The following is a 21,925-nucleotide window of genomic DNA, read 5'->3' as shown; positions in this document are numbered from 1 at the left end:
AACAATAAATAAGGAAAGTATTATCTCTAAATTTTTCACTCTAAATCATGAAAAAATGCTATCTTCTGGTAAATCTGGCCTCAAACATGTGTTCTGCTGCCCCTTACATAATAAGTCATGTATAAGTCATTATTTATTTATGACTTATAAATCACTATTGCCACATCCCAAAAAACCCCCATTAAAAACACAAACCCAAAAAAATCAGGATCAGATATAATGAAGCTATTGAAATTTTTGTTGCTGTCACTAGATTAACTCCATAGCTACCTTTTCCAAACAATCTTTTAAATAATTAAGGAATATCCTAATATAGTCCATTAGAAGCTTATAAGCCATTATCTGCTTTGTTTGAAACTATAGTTTCTATAGTTAAATAAGATTTAACACAATGCCAAAAAATGTGCATATAATCTGTTCTACAAGTACCACACCTCCAGCATCATTAGATAAATCAATTGTCATCTTAGTTTTACAGGGTGTTAAATTATTGATGAAAAGTTTTAAAATAATTTTGTTTCAAATTCATTGCACTTAGTGTGTGCAAATTTCAAATTTCAACAATCTGTTGCTAAATCTCTGATAGTAATGTCAATCCCAAATCTTCTCCCACTCTTTCCTTCTAAAGGATAATGGCCATGTTTTCTGCAAGCCATTTATAATAATTTCCTTATATTTTCCTATCTTTTACTAAAGAATCAAAGATTATTATTATTTATTATTATTATAACATTTCTATGCCGCCCCTTGCCGAAACCTCGGGGCGGCTTACAACATGATAAAATACATTGAAATACAATAGTACATAATAAAATTACCATTAAATATAACAATACAAAAAATACATTGATTTACAAATACAAAATTAAAATTATCAGTATAAAATAAAAATATAGGAGGAGAAAGAGAAGAAAGAAGAAGTTGCCCAGGCCAGATCATATGTTTTAACAATTGAAATGATGTTTAAATAAAAAGGTCTTTACCTGGCGCCGAAAAACCAGTAACGACGGTGCCAGGCGGACCTCTTTGGGGAGTGAATTCCATAGGTTGGGCGCCACCGCAGAGAAAGCCCTCCTCCGGGTACTTACTCTCCTAATTTCTTTCATGGAGGGTTCCCGGAGAAGGGACTCTCCCGCAGATCTCAAAGGGCGGTCGGGCATATACGGACGTAAGCGCTCGTTCAGGTAGCCAGGACCCAAGCCGTTTAGGGCTTTGTAGGTCATAATCAACACCTTGAATTGGGCCCGGGCTTCAATGGGAAGCCAGTGAAGCTGATGGAGGACTGGAGTCATGTGAGCATAACGCCCCGTCCCCGTCAGCAACCTGGCAGCTCTATTTTGCACCAATTGAAGTGTTCGGACTGTCTTCAGAGGAAGCCCCACGTAAAGCGCGTTACAGAAGTCTAGGCGGGAAGTCACCAGCGCGTGTGTCACCGTCGCCAGGCAGTCGTATTCCAGGTAGGGGCACAGCTGATTAATCAGCCGAAGCTGAAGGAAGGCGTTCCTCGCTACCGCTGTCACCTGAGCTTCCAAAGAAAGCTCCGGGTCGAGGAGTACACCTAAGCTGCGGACCTTATCCCTAAGAGGGAGTGTTGCACCATTCAGGACCAGGTCAAATCCACCCTCTCCGAAACCCGATCCGCCAACCAACAGGACCTCCGTCTTGTCTGGGTTGAGTTTCAGTTTATTGGCCCTCATCCATTCCCTTACCTCGGCCGAGCACCGGTTCAGCACAGCCACTGCCTCACCTGGATTAGTGGAGAATGAGAGGTAAAGCTGGGTATCATCAGCGTATTGATGATTCCGCAGCCCACACCTCCTGATGACCTCTCCCAGCGGTTTCATATAGATGTTAAATGTTAAGATAACAATTCTCAAAAGAAATTAAGTCCCTAAGAGCACAGTCCTGTGCAAGTGCAGACAGGAAAAAAGCCATACAATCCTCCCTGCCCCATTTCTTTCTAAATAGCGTGGGATTGCATCCTTTTAAAAAATCCTCACCAGAACATTAATTGTATAAAATACCTGAAATAATTCATACCACTTTGATAGTATCATGCATGTATTGGTATTGTGACATAAAACTTCATAATACATTGAAATGTATTTGTTTATTTGTTTAATATATGACCCATACCATCTTCCCAAAAATCTTTAACCCCCTTCCATCCTATTTAGACACCTTATCTAAAATAGTCCTTCCAGGTGCCCATGAGGGTCTATACTTTCCCCATCAGTTTTAGGACACTCTAACACCCATTTTGTATAGTGTCACCATAGTCACATTTACTGACGTTTGTCCAATTCTGATAAGTATTAATATTTATTTATTTATTTATTTATTTAAAACTTTTGTATGCCGTCACCACATGCCTTGGCCTCTCCAGACGGCTCACAGTACCTACAATTAAAATACAATAAAATGATCTTTAGAAATAACAAATTCAAAAGAAGATTGCATAAAGACAAAAAAACGAAAACAAAAAGAGTGACTGTTCAACAATAAAATATTAGTTTTCAAAATATCAATTAAATAAAAAGGGTTTAACCTGGTGCCGAAAAGAATATAAACTCAGCGCCAGGCACACCTCTCCAAGGAGTGCATTTCATAATCTGGGCGCCACCACAGAGATGGCCCTGCTCCGGGTAGATGTTCTTTTTATCTCCTTTATGAGTCATGCTCTTGCTTGTTCACTTTTTCAAGATGAAAACAAATGAGCTGGAACAGATCTTCTTGTTAGAGTATAACATATTGAATTTACTCTTAAAGTATTAACTGTAGAAGTGTTAAATATTTGCAAATGAACAAACTAGTGTTTACAAGTGGTAATGGCAAAGCAATATGCAGTTTGAGATTTGCTGGCATTTTACAAGGCACAGAGAGATGTATTTATGTGATTAGAAGACTTTATCACTTCATAGTACATATCTGCTCAGTATTTAAGTAGATAAATTTGTGGGTAAGCAAGCCTTTTACACCTACAGGCTCATTTAAGTTTTGAAAAAGTGTCCTGGGCAACACCACAGATTGCTGTGCTGTGCAGAGGAGAGGGGAAACAGCCAATCACACAGTGATGGATTCCACCATTGGATTCCCATCCTCTTGATTCTGACTTCTTTTGCCCTCTGATTCTCTTGCTTTCAGTCAAAGAAAGTGGAGTTGTTCAAAGTGGACACTTCCAGTTTTTGTGAAGTGGTAGAAATACTGATTCTGTGCAGGGTCAAATTCTCCCCAGAAAGAAAAGACCTGGTGTATTTTTAGAGTGTCTCTAGATTCAGCCTGCTTTCTGAATACCTGGGCTGAGGCACTTGATATATATTATGCCCTTTCTTGAACAGAGGTTTTTCAGCTCTTCTGGGGTGTATGCCCTGCATAACCTCTTGATTTAATCTACTATTTTGTACTATTCATGGTGTTACCCTTGCAAACAGTTCAGAAATATCAGCAGAGAATACAAGGAGCAGTATTTGTTAAATATGTACTACTGAAAATGAGGAAATAGTCTTTTCTTGACAAGTATTTCTAACTGATCTGTTTTGGCTCTGTTTGTTTTCAGAATTGGCAAAGGTTTCCAGGGTGTTATGAAAAGATGGGGTTTTAAAGGCCAGCCTGCTACCCATGGCCAGACTAAAACACACAGACGACCTGGAGCGATTTCCAATAGCGTATGTATTCTTAACTGTACTATTACTTTTGTCAGCAGGAAAACATTGTTTTAGAAGTTTCTATCCATGAATCTAGACATTTTGATCAGGGCAAAAGCTGCTGAAGAGCACACTCATTTCCACACTGGTCAGGGCTTGCTGGGAATTGTAGGCCTTTTTTTCTGTCTAAACATGCATGGAATTGTACCTTAAATCAAGCAGTCTGTTTGGACACAGGATATTGATACCAGCACCAGCTCCTACTGAATGTAATGGAATTTCCAAATAATTGTGCCCAGGATTATCTCTGGGTACAACTTTCTACCCACGTACCTGGGAGTAAGTTCCATTGAATATTTAATGGATAGGTATAGGATTGCTCTGTATCAATTTGATGATTACGTATGGCATGGGGAGGTAACAAGGTGCCCACCAGTTTTGGACTAGAACTCCCATCTTCCCTGCTTGTTGGTAATAGTGATTGGGGTTAGTGGAAGTTAATGGTCTGGAGGTGCTGTGGCACAATTGGACAGCATACAAATGTTTTAAACAAAACATCTGGAGGATGCCAGGTTTTCTCCGATGAATGACATGTTACAAAAATATCTGCTTTGGTTTCTGGTGAGAATTTTTCCTTTTACTCTTGTAAGAGTTCCATATCAGAACTCTCGATACATGTCTAACTCTCATTTGGTATTTTTGAGACAGAAGGTTGCAAAGGTCTTCAAAGGAAAGAAAATGCCTGGACAGATGGGTAACCGCTTCGTGACAGTTAAAGGACTAAAGGTGAGGATTATTTATGTGGGCTAAAGCCAAGACTATGAAGGAACATCTGTGAACTTGCTCTAACTTCCTAAAGTAACTTCCTCAGTGTACAATTACCCCCATAATATATAATTACCCTCATGCAATAGCAAATAGTACTTTTCCTTTTAAGAAAGGAAAAAGAAGCAAACGGGGGGATGGATTGTTTTGAAGACCTTGCTTCATTCTAACCGTAGCATTGCTGCAAGGGAAGTGGTGGAGCTTTCCCTAAATGTCACTTGCCCACATGGCCACTGAGGGAGCCAGGGGAGAAGGGCATGCAATCCCCCAAAGTGGCAACCCTGCCACTGTTTCAGCACAGGCCAGTCACAGTGCCTCACCACCCGGCATCCAGCCTGCCCAACAAACTGAGGAATAATTTCTAGTGTATGGATCATGGTTGTGTTTTTGTGCAGTTTGTGAAGAGCCATATTTTCTATTAAGCTTGTACTCTGTGAGTTTTAATATATTGCCCTTGGAAATAATTTGCAGTTAACATTCAGCACTTCAGCAACATTATGAAACTGTAGTTAAATGTTTTGATTTCAATTTGGAAATTTCAATCTTTCAGGTGTGGCGGATTAGCACAAAGCATAACATCATATATGTAAATGGTGCTGTCCCAGGACACAGGAATTGTTTAGTAAGGGTAAGTTTGATTCTTAAATGGTTGTATAATGTGTTGACACAATACGCTTAATGAACGTTTTGTTGTACAATATTGATTCTCTTGTTTCCTCACAATTACAAGTGTAGTATCATAGTTAAAAGTGCTGGATTGGGACTCAAGAGCTCACTGAACTTGGGACAGTCACTGACTCACAGCCTAATCTACCTCACAAGATTGTTGTTGTGAGGGCAGAATGGTGAGGAGAACCCTGTAGGCTGCCTTGGGTTCCTTGCCAAGAGGAAGAAAGGTCAAACATAAATGCAATCTGGTGACAAGCAACACAGTATCTTCTACAGTCCTTGTGCTTTGTTTGCACATTGTCTTAAAAGGGAACCCCTTTCTTATATTGTTACCCAACAGTAGCAAACTGTGAATGCCATCTCAGAAATAGCCCACACATATTATCAGCTGTTGATCAAGCTAGAGCTTTACCAAAGAATCTGTTAATAAGCGAAACATCTTTTCATGTATAGGTTGCAATGATTTTTATTTTTAAATTGACTCAATACTAAGGCATGACCAAGAAAAATTAGAAAACGTGTTTTAAAGGAATTCTTCCCGACGAAATCTCACTGGTCAGAATGGGAGTGAGCAACATGAAGGCTACATTGCAGCCCCTGCTGCCCTTCAAGTGTCACTGACACTCTGGCAAATCGTTATTGTGCACAGCAGTAGCAGAGAGACACATTTCCCCTTTGTGAGCTTGCAGCTTGATTTAAAAGTAGAGAAAAGTAATAGCCCTGAGTTCAAGGTAACAGCCCAACAGAGGAGGCAGAGAAGGGAAAGGGAGTGGAGAGAAAAGACAGGGCAGGGCAATCAGTCTGGCAATGCCAAAGGGGAAAAGCTCACATGTTGTTAATGGTCTTCCCTTGCTGCAGTTCCTGTCGGAAAGGAAGTGGTGCCTCAACCCATGGTCCTCTGGCCAGTCATGGGTGAGAATGGCCTTCCTGTTGGCTCTGCAGTTACAGGGTGGGAAGCACCTTTCTTGCTGACAGGGACATGGGGTGCAAGCTACTCACTAAGGGAGACGCTGCTCTCCACTAACTGGGATGGCTCTTCCTGGATGGAAGTGGGTGGGGGCGCTTCAAGGGGCCCTTGACTCCTTACACTGGTGGAGGAAGCCAGAGCGATTCTTGCCAGGCCATTGCAGTAACAGGATAGCTCTTTTAGTGCAGCATTGTTATATGATGAAAGCAAGGAATTTTCCTCAGGTTTTCTTCGCATTCTCTTGATCTAGTAGAGTTAAGGATGCTAGAAGCTGCTCCTTCAGCCTTCTTCCTGCTTTTTTTGTTTTCTCACTTACAAGGCTGTCGCATTCAATTAGGCTGCATACTGTTTCCCTTCCATCTTTCTGTAGAAGGACTCTTGTATGGAAATTGGACCACAGAGTTTGAGGCGTCCTTGACTCAACATTGCTTCAGTCAGCAAAACAAAGAACACAGAACAGGAAAATGCTGAGCCAAGGCATGTTGCACTGCTGGTGAAATCTGACAGTGTGTGGGGCGGGGGAAATGGTACAAAGCCATTGAAAATGCAGCTGTTGTAGACTCCGCTTTCAGTGCCACAGAAGTCAATCTTGACTTACTACAGTGTATATTTCAATGTTATCCTGTGAGGTGTAAAATTACATCTTTCCTGTATTTTAATGCAATGATGGGTAGTACACACGACATGTGAAATGGTGCTTGTGCACCCTAACCCACCCGCTCATCTAGTATGAGCCACTTCCAGTCATCATAAAAGCTCCCATCTCTAGAGTCAGCAACTCCTTCTTAGCAGTGGATGGATCAAGCAAATGGTGCCTGCTTGTAGAAATCAACATACATGGGTCCTAGTTCACATAATTCGACAAGCAAGCAGAGATTATTGTTCCCATAGCTTTCCATCTGCACAGTCTGCAACCAAAATGCAGTGTGTACTGGTTGTGAATAAATCAAGTCATTGGGGTGGTGATGAAGGTTCCTGCCTGTCCTGTGGGGAGGCATCTTTGCCAAGTTGGATTCAGCTCATTTAAACCTGAACTTCCAAGCAGTTCCTTACACTTTTCCCGATTGAGACAGCCTTTTTCACAAAAGTGGGTGCTCCATTCTGACAGTTGTAGGCAGAAATTGCATCCAGTTATCATTCTGTAGTGTCTTCTGTTCTGCATCATGGCAGAGGCATCTCCTTTTCCCAGCCTTGTCCTAAAGCATTTGAAATATTTAGATGGGAAGGACTGCATAACAGTCCTGAAAGCCAGGAAGTGACATCTTTTTTCTTTGCCAGCCTGCTTTCTGATAAAGACTGGGGTTGGGTCCAGGGTCTGTAAGCTGCATTGACTTCCTTCCAAGGAGGGATATCAGAGTAATGCACTGATATCATTAATAATGAAATGGTCAGTACCCAACAAGCATATGGCTTGCTTGGCTGTGAGGATGCACGTATCTTTTGTTGCAGCTTTTAAGCTTGATATAACTAATCAATATTTACACTGAGGTGAAATGCCATATTATCCTAGCACATTCCTCTTCAGTGAAAGTCCGACATGCTATAATCTTCTAAGTCCTTGTCCTGTTGAATGTTGATCTATCAATGGGCACTTTTCAACAAAATACCATAAAATAAAAATGAGAAATGAGCAAGAGTTGGCCAGTATTGAATCAAGACTCTTTTGATTGAAATCTTGGTTCTTATTCACATTATGCTCCATCTCCTTTAAGTCAGTTTTTTTCAGTATCGGCATCTCCATAAACCCCACTGCCAACTCTGAACATCTTGCCTTTGGAAAGAATGCTACATGTTTTGTAGTGTACGTGCATGCACCAGGCAATGGGTCTATCAGATTCTATCATATTTATACTATTATCCATATGTAATAAGTAATAAGCACACCACTGTGTGACCGTTTGAGTATCTCATCCAGTTCGAATGTTTCTAATCCAGATATTCCAAAGTCCTTCAGAGTATGCACCTAAAGTTCTTGCTAGTCACAGAACACCATTTGAAAACCTTTCCTAGCCAAGCACATCCCCAGCCCATCCCCAGTGTGCGTGTCCCCAGCTAGTTCACACCTGCTTCCTTGATTCTATTTATACTACCACTTTGGCAGCCTCATAAGGAATCATTTCCCCTCTCTGCTTCTTCCAGAAAGAAAATCAGATCATGCTGAAGTTTATATTCATCTTTTTGTACTTTTTTCTGCCTTCTCACATTGCTGTTTCTAGCTTTACTTTTTTCATCAGACAATAGTCTGAAGTTTGAACCACTGATCCAAATATTTCCTCATTGCTCAAAATAGCCAAGGAAGTTTGCCTAAAACTCACAGTCCAACATGCTGCATTGAGGAAGGTTTTCTGTGACTCCTTGTTTATAATTTATTAGCTCTGGGATAGGCAAACTTCGGGCTAGAGGACTTTATTATGGTGTTTACAGGAGCCCTGGGATCAATCAGCAAGAGCCAAATGCAAAAGATAAACTCCTAAGTTGTCTCGGAGTCTAATTTGTTTCATTGAACCGAGTTCATAGTCCCTTTCTGAGAAGAAGCCACTTCCAACATTCTTCATTTCAGAGGCCCAATTTAGGTGAAAAAAGCCAGTAGTGGATCAGAAATCTTGGCCATTTTACTGCAGATCGGTCAGGAGATCTACTAGGAAATCCCTGGTAGCTACTCCCTTCTGTATAATCTAGTGCTTTTAGCTGAGAATATGTTTTCGATGGCATGTGTTTAGAGACACACACACACGGATTCATTCACCTTATCCAGTTGGACATAGTGGCTAGAGTGTTGGCCTGGAACTCAGGAAATGCAGAGTGGACAGCATCCGGGGATTGGTAGGGGCAAAAGGTGACAGTGCAGCAGTTAGAAGGGGGGAATATTGTCCCTTTTTTGACTGCCAAACAAATGAAACATTTGTTTTCATTAATTCGTTCATTCATGTAATTGTAGGCCGCCTATAACTGCTGAGGCCTTCCTAGGCGGCTTATTGTTTTTCATTGTTGATTTCTGTGGCATATTCAGCAGTGGAACTGTCAGACAAAAGGCCAGAGTGGCATCATGTGCATTGCTCACCCAGATAGCAATTAAACTCTAGATGGAAGTAAACTATTAGGTTTGTACGGCCAATGAAGTGTATCATTTTCACCCTTTCTATTCAACTAGGAATTCAATTAAAATACAATGAACCACATTAAAATATCATTTCCCTGTGTTATTCTGCTGCAAGAGAAACAACAAAGAGGCTTGTGGTACTTTAAAGACTAATACATATAGTGTAGCTTCATCTGGTGAAAATCCAGAAGGGCCATAATAAATGTGTTGATCTTTAAGGTGCACACGTTTCTTTATTGTGTTTATTAAAGTGTCAGTAATGCAGAAGCAGAGTAGCCAAATCTTCCCTGGAACCTTGCTGTAATAAAAATGTATTTATGGCCTTTCTGAAAGTGATAAAGGAGGTAATTGAGTCGGTATGCAATAAGACACTCCATACTTGTGGTACCAGCACAGGGGAAGTCCTGTCAATGCTGTTAGGAGTTCTCATCAGATAAAGAAGGGTTGGCTGAGCATAGGCATCCTGTAAAGCATGCCGTTAGGAGATTTAAAGGAATTTGTTTTTACCCCCCCCCCAATAAAGCAATTAAGTTGGACTCCTAACTTTATGTCTGTCTTAGGTAGTATTTATTTTGCCTTTATGTTTGAACCACAGAACTAAGGAGTCTGGATCTTTGGTAAGGGTGTGTTCTCTAGGCCAGGACTTACTTGTTAAAGTACTTTGTTCAAGTACCTTTTAAACAGTGTAATTTGCCAGGAAAGCATACCAAGTTGCTGCTGTCTTCGGTGCATGAAAAACACAGCTTAGTACATTTGTGCCCTCTTCATTGGTTGCTTGGCAACGATTAAGCCACTGTGCACCTTGGCAGATGTACATTTATAGAAAACATCTTCCCCCAAGTCTTGAAATAAGCTAAATGAATGGTGTAAGGTCATTCTCCAGCCCTTAAATTGCGAAGCCTCTTCTGACTGAACACTGATGCATTTCTGGTTTCATTAGAACATGGTTTTGTGTTTAGCAGCACAGCATGCCCTTTTATTGTCTTCTATAAAGCCCCTCAGCAGGTCCTTTCCCTTAAGAGTTTTAATTTTTTAAATTGCAAAGCATCTAAAATATTAATTCATAGAACATGTGAGCTCATGCAACCAGAGTAGAGCAGCAAGCCATGGATCTAGGAAGGGCCAGAAAAAAACAACTGTGAGCAATTCCGCCTAAAAATAAATCATGGGCATTTGCAAATGTTGAGACACTTTTAATAATTTAGTTTGTAACATGCTTCTGATTCCAGGCTCTAATCCAGGAGCTAGACTGAGCAGAATAAAAATATTAAGCATAACGATGTGTCATCTTGTGGCTGCCCTGTAATTTGTTTAATTTTCATCAGCACAGAAGGCTGAAATCTCTCATTTATCTGTGCTTTCATATGAATTTCACCTGAGTCCATCATATAGGCAGTATGCTTCATAAATGCTTCACTTACCACAGAGTGTGATGCCTCTGGCTATTGGAACCTAGCTTGACAGGAAACCTTGGTGCAGATGATGTCGGCTCCCCTCAGAATGTAACTGGGGCATACTCTTCATGCTTATGTTCAAATCTCTAAGGCAAACTGTAGTTAAACCATCAATTGCAGCTCAGTAAGTTGTTCCTAAATTAACGCAAGCAAGCAGGAATGGGAAATAGGCTGCCCAGAAGGTACACAAGTGAGCTAGGAGAGGTTTCTCACCCTAACAGTCTTCCCCAGTCTGACACCCTCTGGGTGTGTTGTATTGCAACTCCTGTCATCCCCAGCAAGGCTGTCCAAAGGCCATGCAGCCTTGGGCAATGGGATTTGTAATCCAACACAACTGGAGGATACCAGGTTGGTGAAGGCCTCTGCAGCAGGCTACCAGCCATTGTCAGAGGAGCAGTCAAGAGCAAAGTAATCTTGCAGAAACAAATTCAAACAAAGTTGTTTATCCGATGACTTCACAGATATCGATAATAAAGTATGCTTCATTTTAAATTGCATTTGTTGCCCTAATTAGAAATAGTTTGTAAAACAAAGGAGAGCAAATAATGTGGATGCCTGCTTCTTTAGTTTTAGTGGTAGTTTTGTATTCTTTACAATGTTCTTCCCTTTTTAAATTAACACTTCTTACATTTGTTGTGTCCCAGGTCCGTGATTCATCCTTACCAGCCTACCGAGGTAACCATAAGGACTTGCCATTCCCAACATTTTTTGCTGATGGGGAAGAAGAGCTGCCTGATGAGCTGTACGATGAGGAAATTTTTGAGTTCACTGAGCCCTCCATTTCATTCTCTTAGCTCCTGTCATCCTGAAGAACACGAACCCGCCACTTTCTCTTCATGAATATCGCTCTGGAGGCCCAGTGCAAGAAGTCCTCCACTGGCCCTCTGACATTGTCAACCTGCCCAACAGAACCTGGTTGTACTTGTCAAAGCAATTTGCTTATAACAGTTTCTAAAATGCAATTGAATATACAGCAAACTGAAAAGTGTCTAAAGGACGACGGGCAAAGAAATGTTGACACTGTTGACTGACTGCTTTAAAAATTCAGTGTTCTAAATTCCAAAACCTTCCAAACAGATCATATTAGTATGTCTGCAGTACTGGAACTGTTTGCTTCAATTATACTATGAAAAAAAAAAATATCGATCCCCTTCCTTAAAAAAAACAGTAACAATTCATATTTACTTAATAAAATATGTTTAATTAACTTTGTAGTATTGTGTTCTTAAAATGTACATTGCTTTGCAAGGAACATTACTTGGCACTGTTCAGTGTCATAGCAAAACTGCCTCTTCACAAGAGTTACTGTCAGGAATTTGACCACCCATATTCACCTTCCCCAACTCATCAGAAAAATCCTAGGCGTTAAGTTTACTTTTGGGTTTAAACTACAGCTCACAAGAAATAATTAGATTGTTTTAAATGTGGAGACCTGACCTAATTTCAAGGAGAAATATTTTTAGGAAATGCCCCCTCTCCCCAAACACATACACCCTTTTGATTCACTGATGCATTGGAAATGACATTTCAATGGACCTACTTTTAATTCAACAGCCATACAATTGTATCGTTCATCTCTTGTTCCCTCCTTTCCCTGCCCCTCCACACCAATAGTGTGGTAAAGATGCCTTTTTAATCTTTGGGTGGGGTCACAGGTACTCAGTATGGGTTATCCACAGAACCACCCATGGTACACCCAACAGCTCACAGGGGCTTTCTGCCAGCTTTTGTCACCAGCTTTCCCCCTTAGTCCTCTATTTAGTTCTAGCACATACCTTGTGGAACTTGGCAGCACAGCCTGGCTTGTTTCCTTATCCCATGGCCCTAACCATTCCAATCATTACCCCCTTTTGTTCCTTTTTTTTATTATTATTCAGAGCATCAAAAATTCACAAAAATAAACCACCCAGCAAAAAAAAAAAAAGTCTGGATTCACACAACATGGCCACTGTAGCTATCTTCTCCCTTCATGTGCACAGGTCTTTTGGTTTACTTCCTTTTTTAAACTTTCAAATAGCTTTCCTTTAATCTTTTGTGTGAGATTTACTTTTTTAAAAACTAACAGCCACATTGAGGTTTTACAAACTTCCTGCTTTTCCCCCATCAACTCAGCAGGAGTTGGGCCAAAACACCTATGCATTTGAGGATTCTGGAGTATTTTCTGACACAAAATGGGGTTAAGGGCTCAAGTTTAGAAGGTTTGAAAGGGAGATTAGGCATACAGTGGTACCTCAGCTCACATACACCTCAGTTCACGATCAAATCGGATTGGGAACAGAAATTTCATAAAAAAATTGCTGCAGGTCATGAACTCTGCATCGAGTGTCGATCACTAGCCCCAATCACATAGTGCTGGGAGGGGGGGCAAGATACCACTGTATTTGTGATGTTAATACCTATCAATGGTTGTTATGTCTACCTTAAATCCCGCTAGCTTCAATCAGTCTTTTCTTAAGTACTCTGTAAGTTCCTGAATAAATTCCTGAAGCAACTGTTCGGGACACAATCCAGCCACTCAGACTTGTAAGCCCATTGCCAGAGGCTTACTAGGAGGAGCAAAATGCAGCAGCCCCCACTGCCTATTAAGACAGCCAGTTCCGGCTGGCTAGATAAAGCACTGAGGAAGGGCAAAGTGGGGGACCTGCAGAGAGAAGAATTGGGGTAAGTTTGTGGTCCTTGCTTCTTTCCTTTACCTGCCTGCCAGCCCACCACTTTTCTTCACTTCTGACCTGGCCCCGGGGGGGGGGGGGGTGATCTGGTTCTTTCTGTGGCAGTTGTGTGGGGAGGGTGGGAAAGGCCTTGGCCCACAGAGTACCACCACAGTCTGGGATCTGCAACTGTGAAGAATCCTCTGTCCTCCCAGAAGCTTCCAGGAGTCTTAAGTGGACCTTTCCTTTTCCATGTTCCCCTAGCAAGAAGAATGGGGGAAAGTGTTACTTTTTGAAGAAGTTTTCAAGTTCCTCTGTTCACAGATCCCTCCAGAAGACTCTGCTACTGCTTCAGGCATCTAAAAGAGAGAAGTTGTTTATGAGAGAATTGTTTTCTCTCTTGCTGCTCATCCCTTGCTATGAAATCTGTCACATTAATAAATGTCCAAACTGTCTGCTTTGATATGGACGAATATCATGCCTTTTCAATGAAATGTAATGCCAGTTATCAATTCTTATCAAGGCTAATGTTTTAAATATGAGTGCCTAACTAATAATTTCACATGAGGTGCTCCATCATATTGGAAATAATTGCTTATTTATAAGCATAATTAGATTTTAATTAAAAAGAACAATTGCATTTTAAACCCCACCTATTAAATGTAAATGATGTTTTGAAACCATGTACCTTATCTATTAATCTAGAAGTAAGGGAGGGGGCACTCATATCATTTAATTTCATGGTTCTGTTAGTGCTAATTTACAAGACATTTTGTAGCCATGTCCTGTAATTGCAAGACCCCCCCCCCCCAACCCCATGTTTATCTTCAAGTTTACTGTGAGTGATGCATCAACTTTCAAATCTTTCCTCTTGGGAGGTATCATTAATAGACATAGCCATATGGGTGATTTATTGGGTTTTTTTTTTTAAACCTGCAATTAAATAAGATGGAAAGGATTGGTGGTTTGGACATTGCACTTGTCTTTTTTTTAGTGCAGGTACCAAATAAGTCTTTCTTCAGAGTCAAGATGTATGTGTTTCTTTGCTTTCTGGTGAGTGTGAAAACCTCCCTATCCTGGTCTTTCCTCTAGGCTGTCTCCATTGCTTCATTTTGGCAAGTAAAAATAAAAGTAATTGTTTGAATACAGTTTTGCAAAAGCTATAATAGAAACGTACTTCCAGATGAGACGTCACTTACACTCAGACTTGTGGAGAGGGGCTCCAGCCAGCATTTTGCACTCCTAGGCCTCTCATATCTTCCCAGCATCTTTTTCTCACTGCAGAAAATCCATCAAGGAGACTAACTTAGAGTAGCTGCACAATCCCTTCTAATCAGCAGCACTAGGATCCCTCTATCTGGAAACACACTCAAAGGTAGCAATTTGATTCAAATAGAACATGGGCCCTGGCTTCCCCAGAGTGTCCCAGCCTGAGATCACATGTTGTCAGGAAGCAAGCTGGGCCTAGGTTTTTGGCAGATGTAGCCCCCTAACCATCTGTTCTATGTAATCCATGTGACCAGAAGGAACACCTCAGTTCCATTCCATGTCTTTGCTCTGATCTAGCCTTTAGATCTGCAGGATGTTTCTAAGCACCCTCCCTATACTGTTGTTGGGTTGTGGTTGACTATCTCCCATCCCTGCCAATCTCCATGGGCTCACATCTATACTTCCTCAGCAGATCTTAGAACCTGTATACACTGCAGGCAGGCAGAACTTTAAAAGCTGATAATGGCTTAATTTTTAAAAGTCTGTAAGGTAAGTCTAAAGCATCCTCTTTGATTCCTTGACAATAACTGGCAGCCACATCTTCAGGTTTGAATTATATGTGATCTGGGTTCTAGACCCAGATGACTGGGCCCATCACAGATACTCAGCCCAACCTACCTCACAGGGTTGTTGCTGTGGGGCTCAGACTGAAAGCAGAATTATGTAAGCCACATACGGAAATGAATTTATGAAAATTATGCATTATGTAATTTATTTGTAAGAAAAAAGGCTGGATATAAAACTAATAAATATATGTGCTACCACAGCAGAGGAAAGTGTCACCTGACTGGTGCTTGCAATCCTGGTTCTTTTCCAGCTCATATAATTTTGGAGTGGGCATTTTTAAGTTTAGGAACTGGAGGCTATGTGGATACCTATATCAGAATTTATTGTGCCACCTTATTTGCTAAGAAACCATCAAGGTGGAGCACAACCATTAGGTCTTAGCAGAAGAAAAAAACAATAAGGAGCAAGTCAGATGTTAAAACAGCAACACAATAAGCCTGAATTACAGTGAGGGGTTTTCACCCCCTTTCCAAAAGCTAAACAAGTGGGAGCAATTGCAGTTCTTGGGGGAGCTCCGCCTGGGAGCAAGGCATGTACTTTTACACATGCTTAAGAGGCAAGCGTAGGTGAGTAACGCTGCCCTCCCGAGGAGTCCCCTGCAGATCCTAATATCCAGGTAGGCTCATGACAAGGTGGCTAACTCACCTAGACTTAATCCACGTGGGGCTTTCACGTTGCAAGGAGGCAGGATTGCAACCGGCAACCAGCGCAGGCCTCTGAAGAAAGGTGCCCGTTCCGTTGAAAGCGAGGCAAGCGCCTAACCTAGTGCGGCCTTCTCTCTTGCGTAGAGCTGCTCAAACGGCCGAGCAATCACCGAAGACCACCAAGCGGCTTCTTATCTTTGCAAGAGGTTTTATTCCACCTTTCTGTGTCTGCTTCTGTATTGCTTTGCCATCGCGCCTGCTCCTCTCAGCAGCTGTCTGCCGAAATGGCCAGGGATTACATGGCGGCGGAGCATTCAGAGGGAACAAAATGGCGGCCGCCCCAGGCAGTAGCTCAACACTTATTCTTAAAGGGGGAGTTGTGGTGGGGATGAAAGACAAGTGAAGAACTCAGCCAGGAAGCCGAGTGCCGAAACAAATGCAAGTGAACGGCAGCAAAAATATAAGGAAAGCACGAAGTGACCGAGGACGTCTGAAAAGAGACCAGCGGGGACTTGCAGGAATCTGTCTTTGGTTTGGGAGCACACAAGGGCTTTTTAATACTTGAGTGAAGACACACACATGCCCGGAGAAAATGGACGGTCACTCATAAATCACTGAAAAAAAGGAAAGCATCGGGAAAAGATAATCGAATAGTGCAATCATTTTGTACCTTCAGATGCAAATCTGGAAATCTTCTAATTTAAACAATTGCAGTACATCTCTTATTGAGGAAGACTGACCAGGAGACCTGGGGTTTGCCATCCTGGTATTATTGGTGGGCAATTTCATGGTCCAGCTGTTCTCGCTGATCATTCTTGATCTTTAAACTGGGCTTAGATTTATGCTTAGACTCAAACTGCCCTCTGGAATGGGGGACTGCCCTCTGCAATAGAGGACACATGGCCAACCGAAGGGTGAAGGATTATACTACACACACCACACTCTCACACACTCAGAGAGAGAGAGAGAGAGAGAGAGAGAGAGAGTCATTGTATGGGCAGCCAGAACCTCAGAAAAGTGATATCACAACAAATAGATTTAGCTGCTTCAGGGCTTCCAAATGAAAAAGGGAAACCCAGTAAAAGCTAATCCCGTGCAATGATGCAAACCATTCTTTATGTTTCTGCCCTTCATCAATCATTTTTTCAATAGGTTTAATAAATTAGCTGCAAAATGATAAATTATATTACATTCAAGCCAAAGTTTGGGCCTTTGGCATTTCTGTGAGCTTACACAGCAGGAAAATGTCCACAAGTTGTAAACGGGAAATGTGCTGATATATATTATTAATAAAGTTAGAAAGGCCATGCACACAAGCCCTCAGGTCAATAGCAGCAATCCAATTCTCCATTGTATAGCAAAAAAATATCTGCTGTAGCATGCTGATTTCAAGCAAGTTCTTTCCAGGTTCTGGAGATGCAATGGGCAACAGTAGCATCTACAAAGGAATTGCCAAATACCCATCTGATTCCTGAAAATGTTGAATGTTGTGTGCATCAAACATTTGTCATCAGTTAGAACAGTATGTGGCTCTATGGATGTTTTACCTACAATGCCCATTATTCCTCACCATTAGCTGTTCTGGTAAGGGCTGCTGAGAATGGTTATCTCAGAATCTGGAGGATAACACCCCTAAGTTAGCATGACAACACTGCAAATATTCTCCCTGTTTCATACCCACCCATGCCCTGTTTGGTTTGCAGGTCATTGTATTTATATTTGAACATTTGTATCCCACCTTTCAACAAATTGTCCAAAGGAAGCTTACCATTTAATATAATAGAAAAGAAATACATGAAAACTGGTAAATGTCAGTTGAAAATTGTACATACCATAAATCATAAAAGCAGAAGGCAAAATCCACATTTCAACAATATATATCTCAGAGGCTTAGAAATGCAGAATATTTTAGCATGCCTCTGAATGATCAGATGGTGTGGATCTCACAGATCTCCTTTGACAGAACATTGAACTGATGGTTGAGCAGTTTAGTGGTGAACCTTAGCAACAAGCTCTTTCAGCATTAAGGTCCAATTCCATTTCAGAGATTTTAGAGTCCACATTCTACCAATAGAGAGGTCCAAAGAGAAAAGCATCAGTACTGGAAAGAAGGGGGAAGCTTATTTTAATTTTGAGCTCTAACTGCCATTGGGGAGGCACTTCAACCCTTCAGAATTAGGGGGAAATGGCACAAAAGGAAAGACACCACTGTCTGTTGAATGCAGGAGTGGGGGAATACAGCTATTTGGGGGCTCTTTTAGGGCCAGACTGGGGCCCGAAGTAGAGTGGATTCACTGCCGGTTTCTGCATCCTAAGCTAGGGGTATTTAGTCCTATAAGCTGACTGACCATTGTTTCCATCTCCCAAAATCTGCATCTGCTCTACAAGGAGAATTGCTTGAATGCAAAGGAGTTGTGTGCTCCCAATTCCATCCAAGTTGTCTCAGAAAGCTGTGAATTATTAAAAAGAGCTTAATCCAAATCTTTTTTTTTAATGTGAATTAACAGCATGCTAATGAGCATCTAGGGTTGAGGTTGCAGGAAGCTTCAAAGAGGTGCCTGCAACAGGAAGGTAGACGCTACCTGCTGAGTTGAGCCTGCTTGGCTCCCTGGATGAAGAGCCTGGCTTTGCTGGAATATGGTGATGGTTCAACCAGTGAAAGAAAATGCTCAGGAGGACTGCTGAGTTCATTCATTAGCCCCACCATTGAGCTTCCACCATGATACATCAAATATAGAAAGTATCGTTGAGATATGTCTCAGAATGAAAATCCAAGGGAGCGATCCAGGAAAAACCTTCTTCCTGTTTAAGCATGCACTGGACTGTACCCTAAAGGAAGAGAAGAGTCACAATCCTGACATGGAGGAAGGTAGCCAAGGGGAGAACTTCCTAATAACTTTCTAAAGGCACACTCCCATGCCCTGTTGCCTCTGTGCATGTAAGCCTGAGAACTCAGAGGCACTTCATTGCATCCAGTGCCCAGAAAGAAGCAGAGCAGGAGTGGTTTCCACGGCCACTGTGGCTTGCAGCAGCTCTTTTGGGCCACCTATGTAAGGCACCAGGGAGGGAACCATGTTGATGCGGTGCAGTGGGGAGCTCAGCTGCCTCTGATGTCCATTAGGTGGGACAGGAAAGGCTGCTTTTCCTCACTGAGTAAGAATCTGGCAGCTTGCCTGGTTTTTCCCTTCCAAAGCCCAAGTCTCTTCTTTGGATTACTGCCTATGTGAATGTTAAGTGCCTCTTCAGCACTTCCTCTTCTTCCGTGCTTTCTCCAAGAGAGGTTTCTTTCAGGCACAGCCCAAGTTAGCATCCTCTTACTTTCCCTTTCCTTCCCAGCTCCTTTTTCTGGGTTGCCTGAGCAGCTCCAGAGCATGTTATTCACCTCCCCTGTGGGCTCAGCTTTCAGCCTGTCACAAGAGCTTTCTGCTGTGTCTGTGAGTAGCTTTCTACGTGGTTCCTGCAGGATGGGTAGTGCTGTCCACTCAGCCTGTCAGCCACATTGCTCAACCTTTCCTCTACCCCCCCCCCCTTTGCTTCCACCGGGGAATCTCACCTGTCTGCTGCAGCGTGTTCTGCCCAGTTGCCTTGGCACTTTTATATAACACTCTCTGGGTCAGGATTTTTCTATCATTTAAACTGACAAGTATCTGACATAACATGCCTGGGGGGGGGTGTGGAGGGGAATTCTGACTTCAACCTCCTTTAAATGCAACTGAAGACTTAACCCAATGGTAATCAACTAGGGACTTCTGACCAGTAATCAATGTAGCCAGTGAAAGGGGTCATAATTTTAAAAGGGATTCTGGATATTATGAGATGCTCATGTTATTGGCAAAGTGGTGTGCTATTGTGCTGTAAACAGATTTTGCCTTTGCATGACAAAACTACCCAGCATTGGTAACCAGTCATGGTGTCTTGTCATGTGATCCAAATCCAGATCACTTCCATCAGGGTGGTTTATTTTTCATGAAGAAGCTGGCTAATATCTGTAGTTGTTCTGATCAATCTCTTTGGCTGTTTCATCCGTCAAAGAGAGCAGCAGTGGAATAGGTAACAAACTCCAAATGGAAATAGGGAAAGGGTGAGGAAATTTATATCTTCCCTTCTGGAATAGCTGGAGACTCTGGAAAGTGCTGAAAAGATGGAAGGACACTAAGAGCTGTCCATTCAACATTAAAAACTGAGAGGACTATATTGTTAAGAGGAAAAATTTTCCCTCCCCTTTTCAGTGCATCTTCTTTTGGTGCTTCCCCTGTGTTGTGTTGTATTGTGTTTTGTTTTGTTTTTTAACTGGTGCTTTTCAATTGACAACTTGGTAATTGGACCCTAGCAACCGTGCACAAAGTAGCTTATATGTGGTCTCAGCTTGTCAGTTTTCTTGTCCATTACCTTCTACATCTGGGTGATCCCTTGAATAGCTGAAACAGACAAGGAAATTGATTAGGTAAGTCAAAACATATCCCACAACATGCTTGCAAAGGGCAAGAAAAGATTAATAGCAGTTATGAACATAGTTTTCAAGGACCAACCCCCCCCCCAACTGAATTATGCTTTTCTGAGGTGGGAAGATGGTGGCAAACCAAAGCGGTTAATGATCAGAGCAGGGAGAGAGAAAGAGAGAGGCAGGCCAAATGCTTTGGTGCATCCAGACCTCCAACGAAGGAGGTTCTCCCAAATGACCAGCTGTGGGTGATGGTAGCATCAGGGCTACAGAAATGCTTTGATGGATAAGACTGGGCATAAAGTCTTGCGTCATTTATTCCTCAAATCTGTGAATCTGGGGTGGGAATTAATGGTCTTGCACAATTTCTTCAGCCTGGTGAAACAACCCATGCACAATCCACAATTCTGAGTTCAGTAACAACAACCCATAATTTAAACAATCTATACTTCACAGCCCAAAAATAAAGCATGAGTACTCTTCATGCTTGTTCATGGACAACCACAATTAACCCATAGATTTGGGTTTCCATGTAATTACAAACCCAGATTCAAGAAACCGTGGCTAATTGAAAATATTTTGCATTATATGTGAACCAAGATTGAAACTGGGCTGGGCAGAAAGTAGATCTCCAGATGTTTTGGACTTCAACTTCCAGTATTCCTGACCATTGAGCATGATGGCGGGGGCTTCTGGGAGCTGATACCTAAAAAATTTGGAATGCTTCCTTCTGCCCATCCCTCATCTCAAGCTCTGAATGGCATCAGGTTGTGGAAAGATGTGGTAAGAATACAACAAGGCTCAAGAACCAATTCCATTCATTTAGCCAGTTCCTAGTTTGTTACAGTACAATACAGTAAGAAGAAGAGTTTGATTTGAAAACTAGCTTATTTTCTGAGTGACTGTTGCCTCATTTTCTTGTCCTCACTAAAGGGTTTTTGGATGCATAATTGTTACACCACATTGAATATTAAAGTCAATCTGCCAGCTCCGCCCAGTTCAGGACTGTGTAAACAATGGCCATGAGGTTTGTAATGCAACAACTGGATGTTACATCACCTCCGCAGAATGGCACAAGCCATGAACATAGAAACCCTCCCCAGTTTGTTTCATCAGCATGCAATTCATTGACTGAGAAATTCCTAAAGCTAACTCTGTCAAGTTTCTCCTCCTTCCTGCCATTAAGATGCACTCAGTCCAGTGGAGCTTGAAAGGTGCACTATGTTTGGAAGCTGCTGCAGGTTTTCAAGGAAGACAGAAGGCTTGCCGTGAGCTGGTCCCTCCCCCTTCCTTCTGGTTACCAAATTCAAGACAATCTTTGCAGTGCCTTTCTTTTACTGAAACTTAACAGATGCCAGAACAGTATTAACGCTAAATAGTCTTTCACCAATTTTGAGCGGAAAGCATCTGTGTATGGTAAAGAGTTGAATCCAAACTGGAAACTTCCCTTCATTTCAGTAAAGAGTCTGACTCCATCCTCTTGGAGCTTGAGGGCAAGGTATCGGGAATGGCAAAAACCCTCCAATGAGGCAGCTTGTTTCTCCCTTTGCCTCCTTACTGGGTCATGGACTGGGTCTCACAGCTGCTCCTCCTTCCATCCTCAAAACCTTCCACTCCTTCCAAAACAGGTCGATTCCCATACTGTGCCTCAGAACCTTCACTAGCTAACCTGAAACTTCAAAGTCCTCACCTCCTCT

The 21,925-nt window shown here is 41.9% G+C and overlaps 1 protein-coding gene across 1 annotated transcript in view; it reads left to right on the top strand.

Annotated features, from left to right (window-relative positions):
* Positions 1-11,866, top strand: part of MRPL3 (mitochondrial ribosomal protein L3) — a 28,983-nt gene extending 17,117 nt beyond the window's left edge. The window contains exons 7-10 of the mRNA XM_044455885.1: positions 3,557-3,665; positions 4,353-4,430; positions 5,020-5,097; positions 11,304-11,866. Coding sequence (XP_044311820.1) covers positions 3,557-3,665; positions 4,353-4,430; positions 5,020-5,097; positions 11,304-11,453 — 415 coding nt within the window. The 3' untranslated portion in view covers positions 11,454-11,866. The remainder of the gene's footprint in view (positions 1-3,556; positions 3,666-4,352; positions 4,431-5,019; positions 5,098-11,303) is intronic.
* Positions 11,867-21,925: the final 10,059 nt, after the last annotated feature.

Source organism: Varanus komodoensis, unplaced genomic scaffold, assembly GCF_004798865.1.
Source record: "Varanus komodoensis strain SLA01 unplaced genomic scaffold, ASM479886v1 scaffold10, whole genome shotgun sequence".
NCBI lineage: Eukaryota > Metazoa > Chordata > Lepidosauria > Squamata > Varanidae > Varanus > Varanus komodoensis.
The sequence above is the reverse complement of the archived record's forward strand: the minus strand, read 5'-3'. Positions and strand labels throughout refer to the sequence as shown.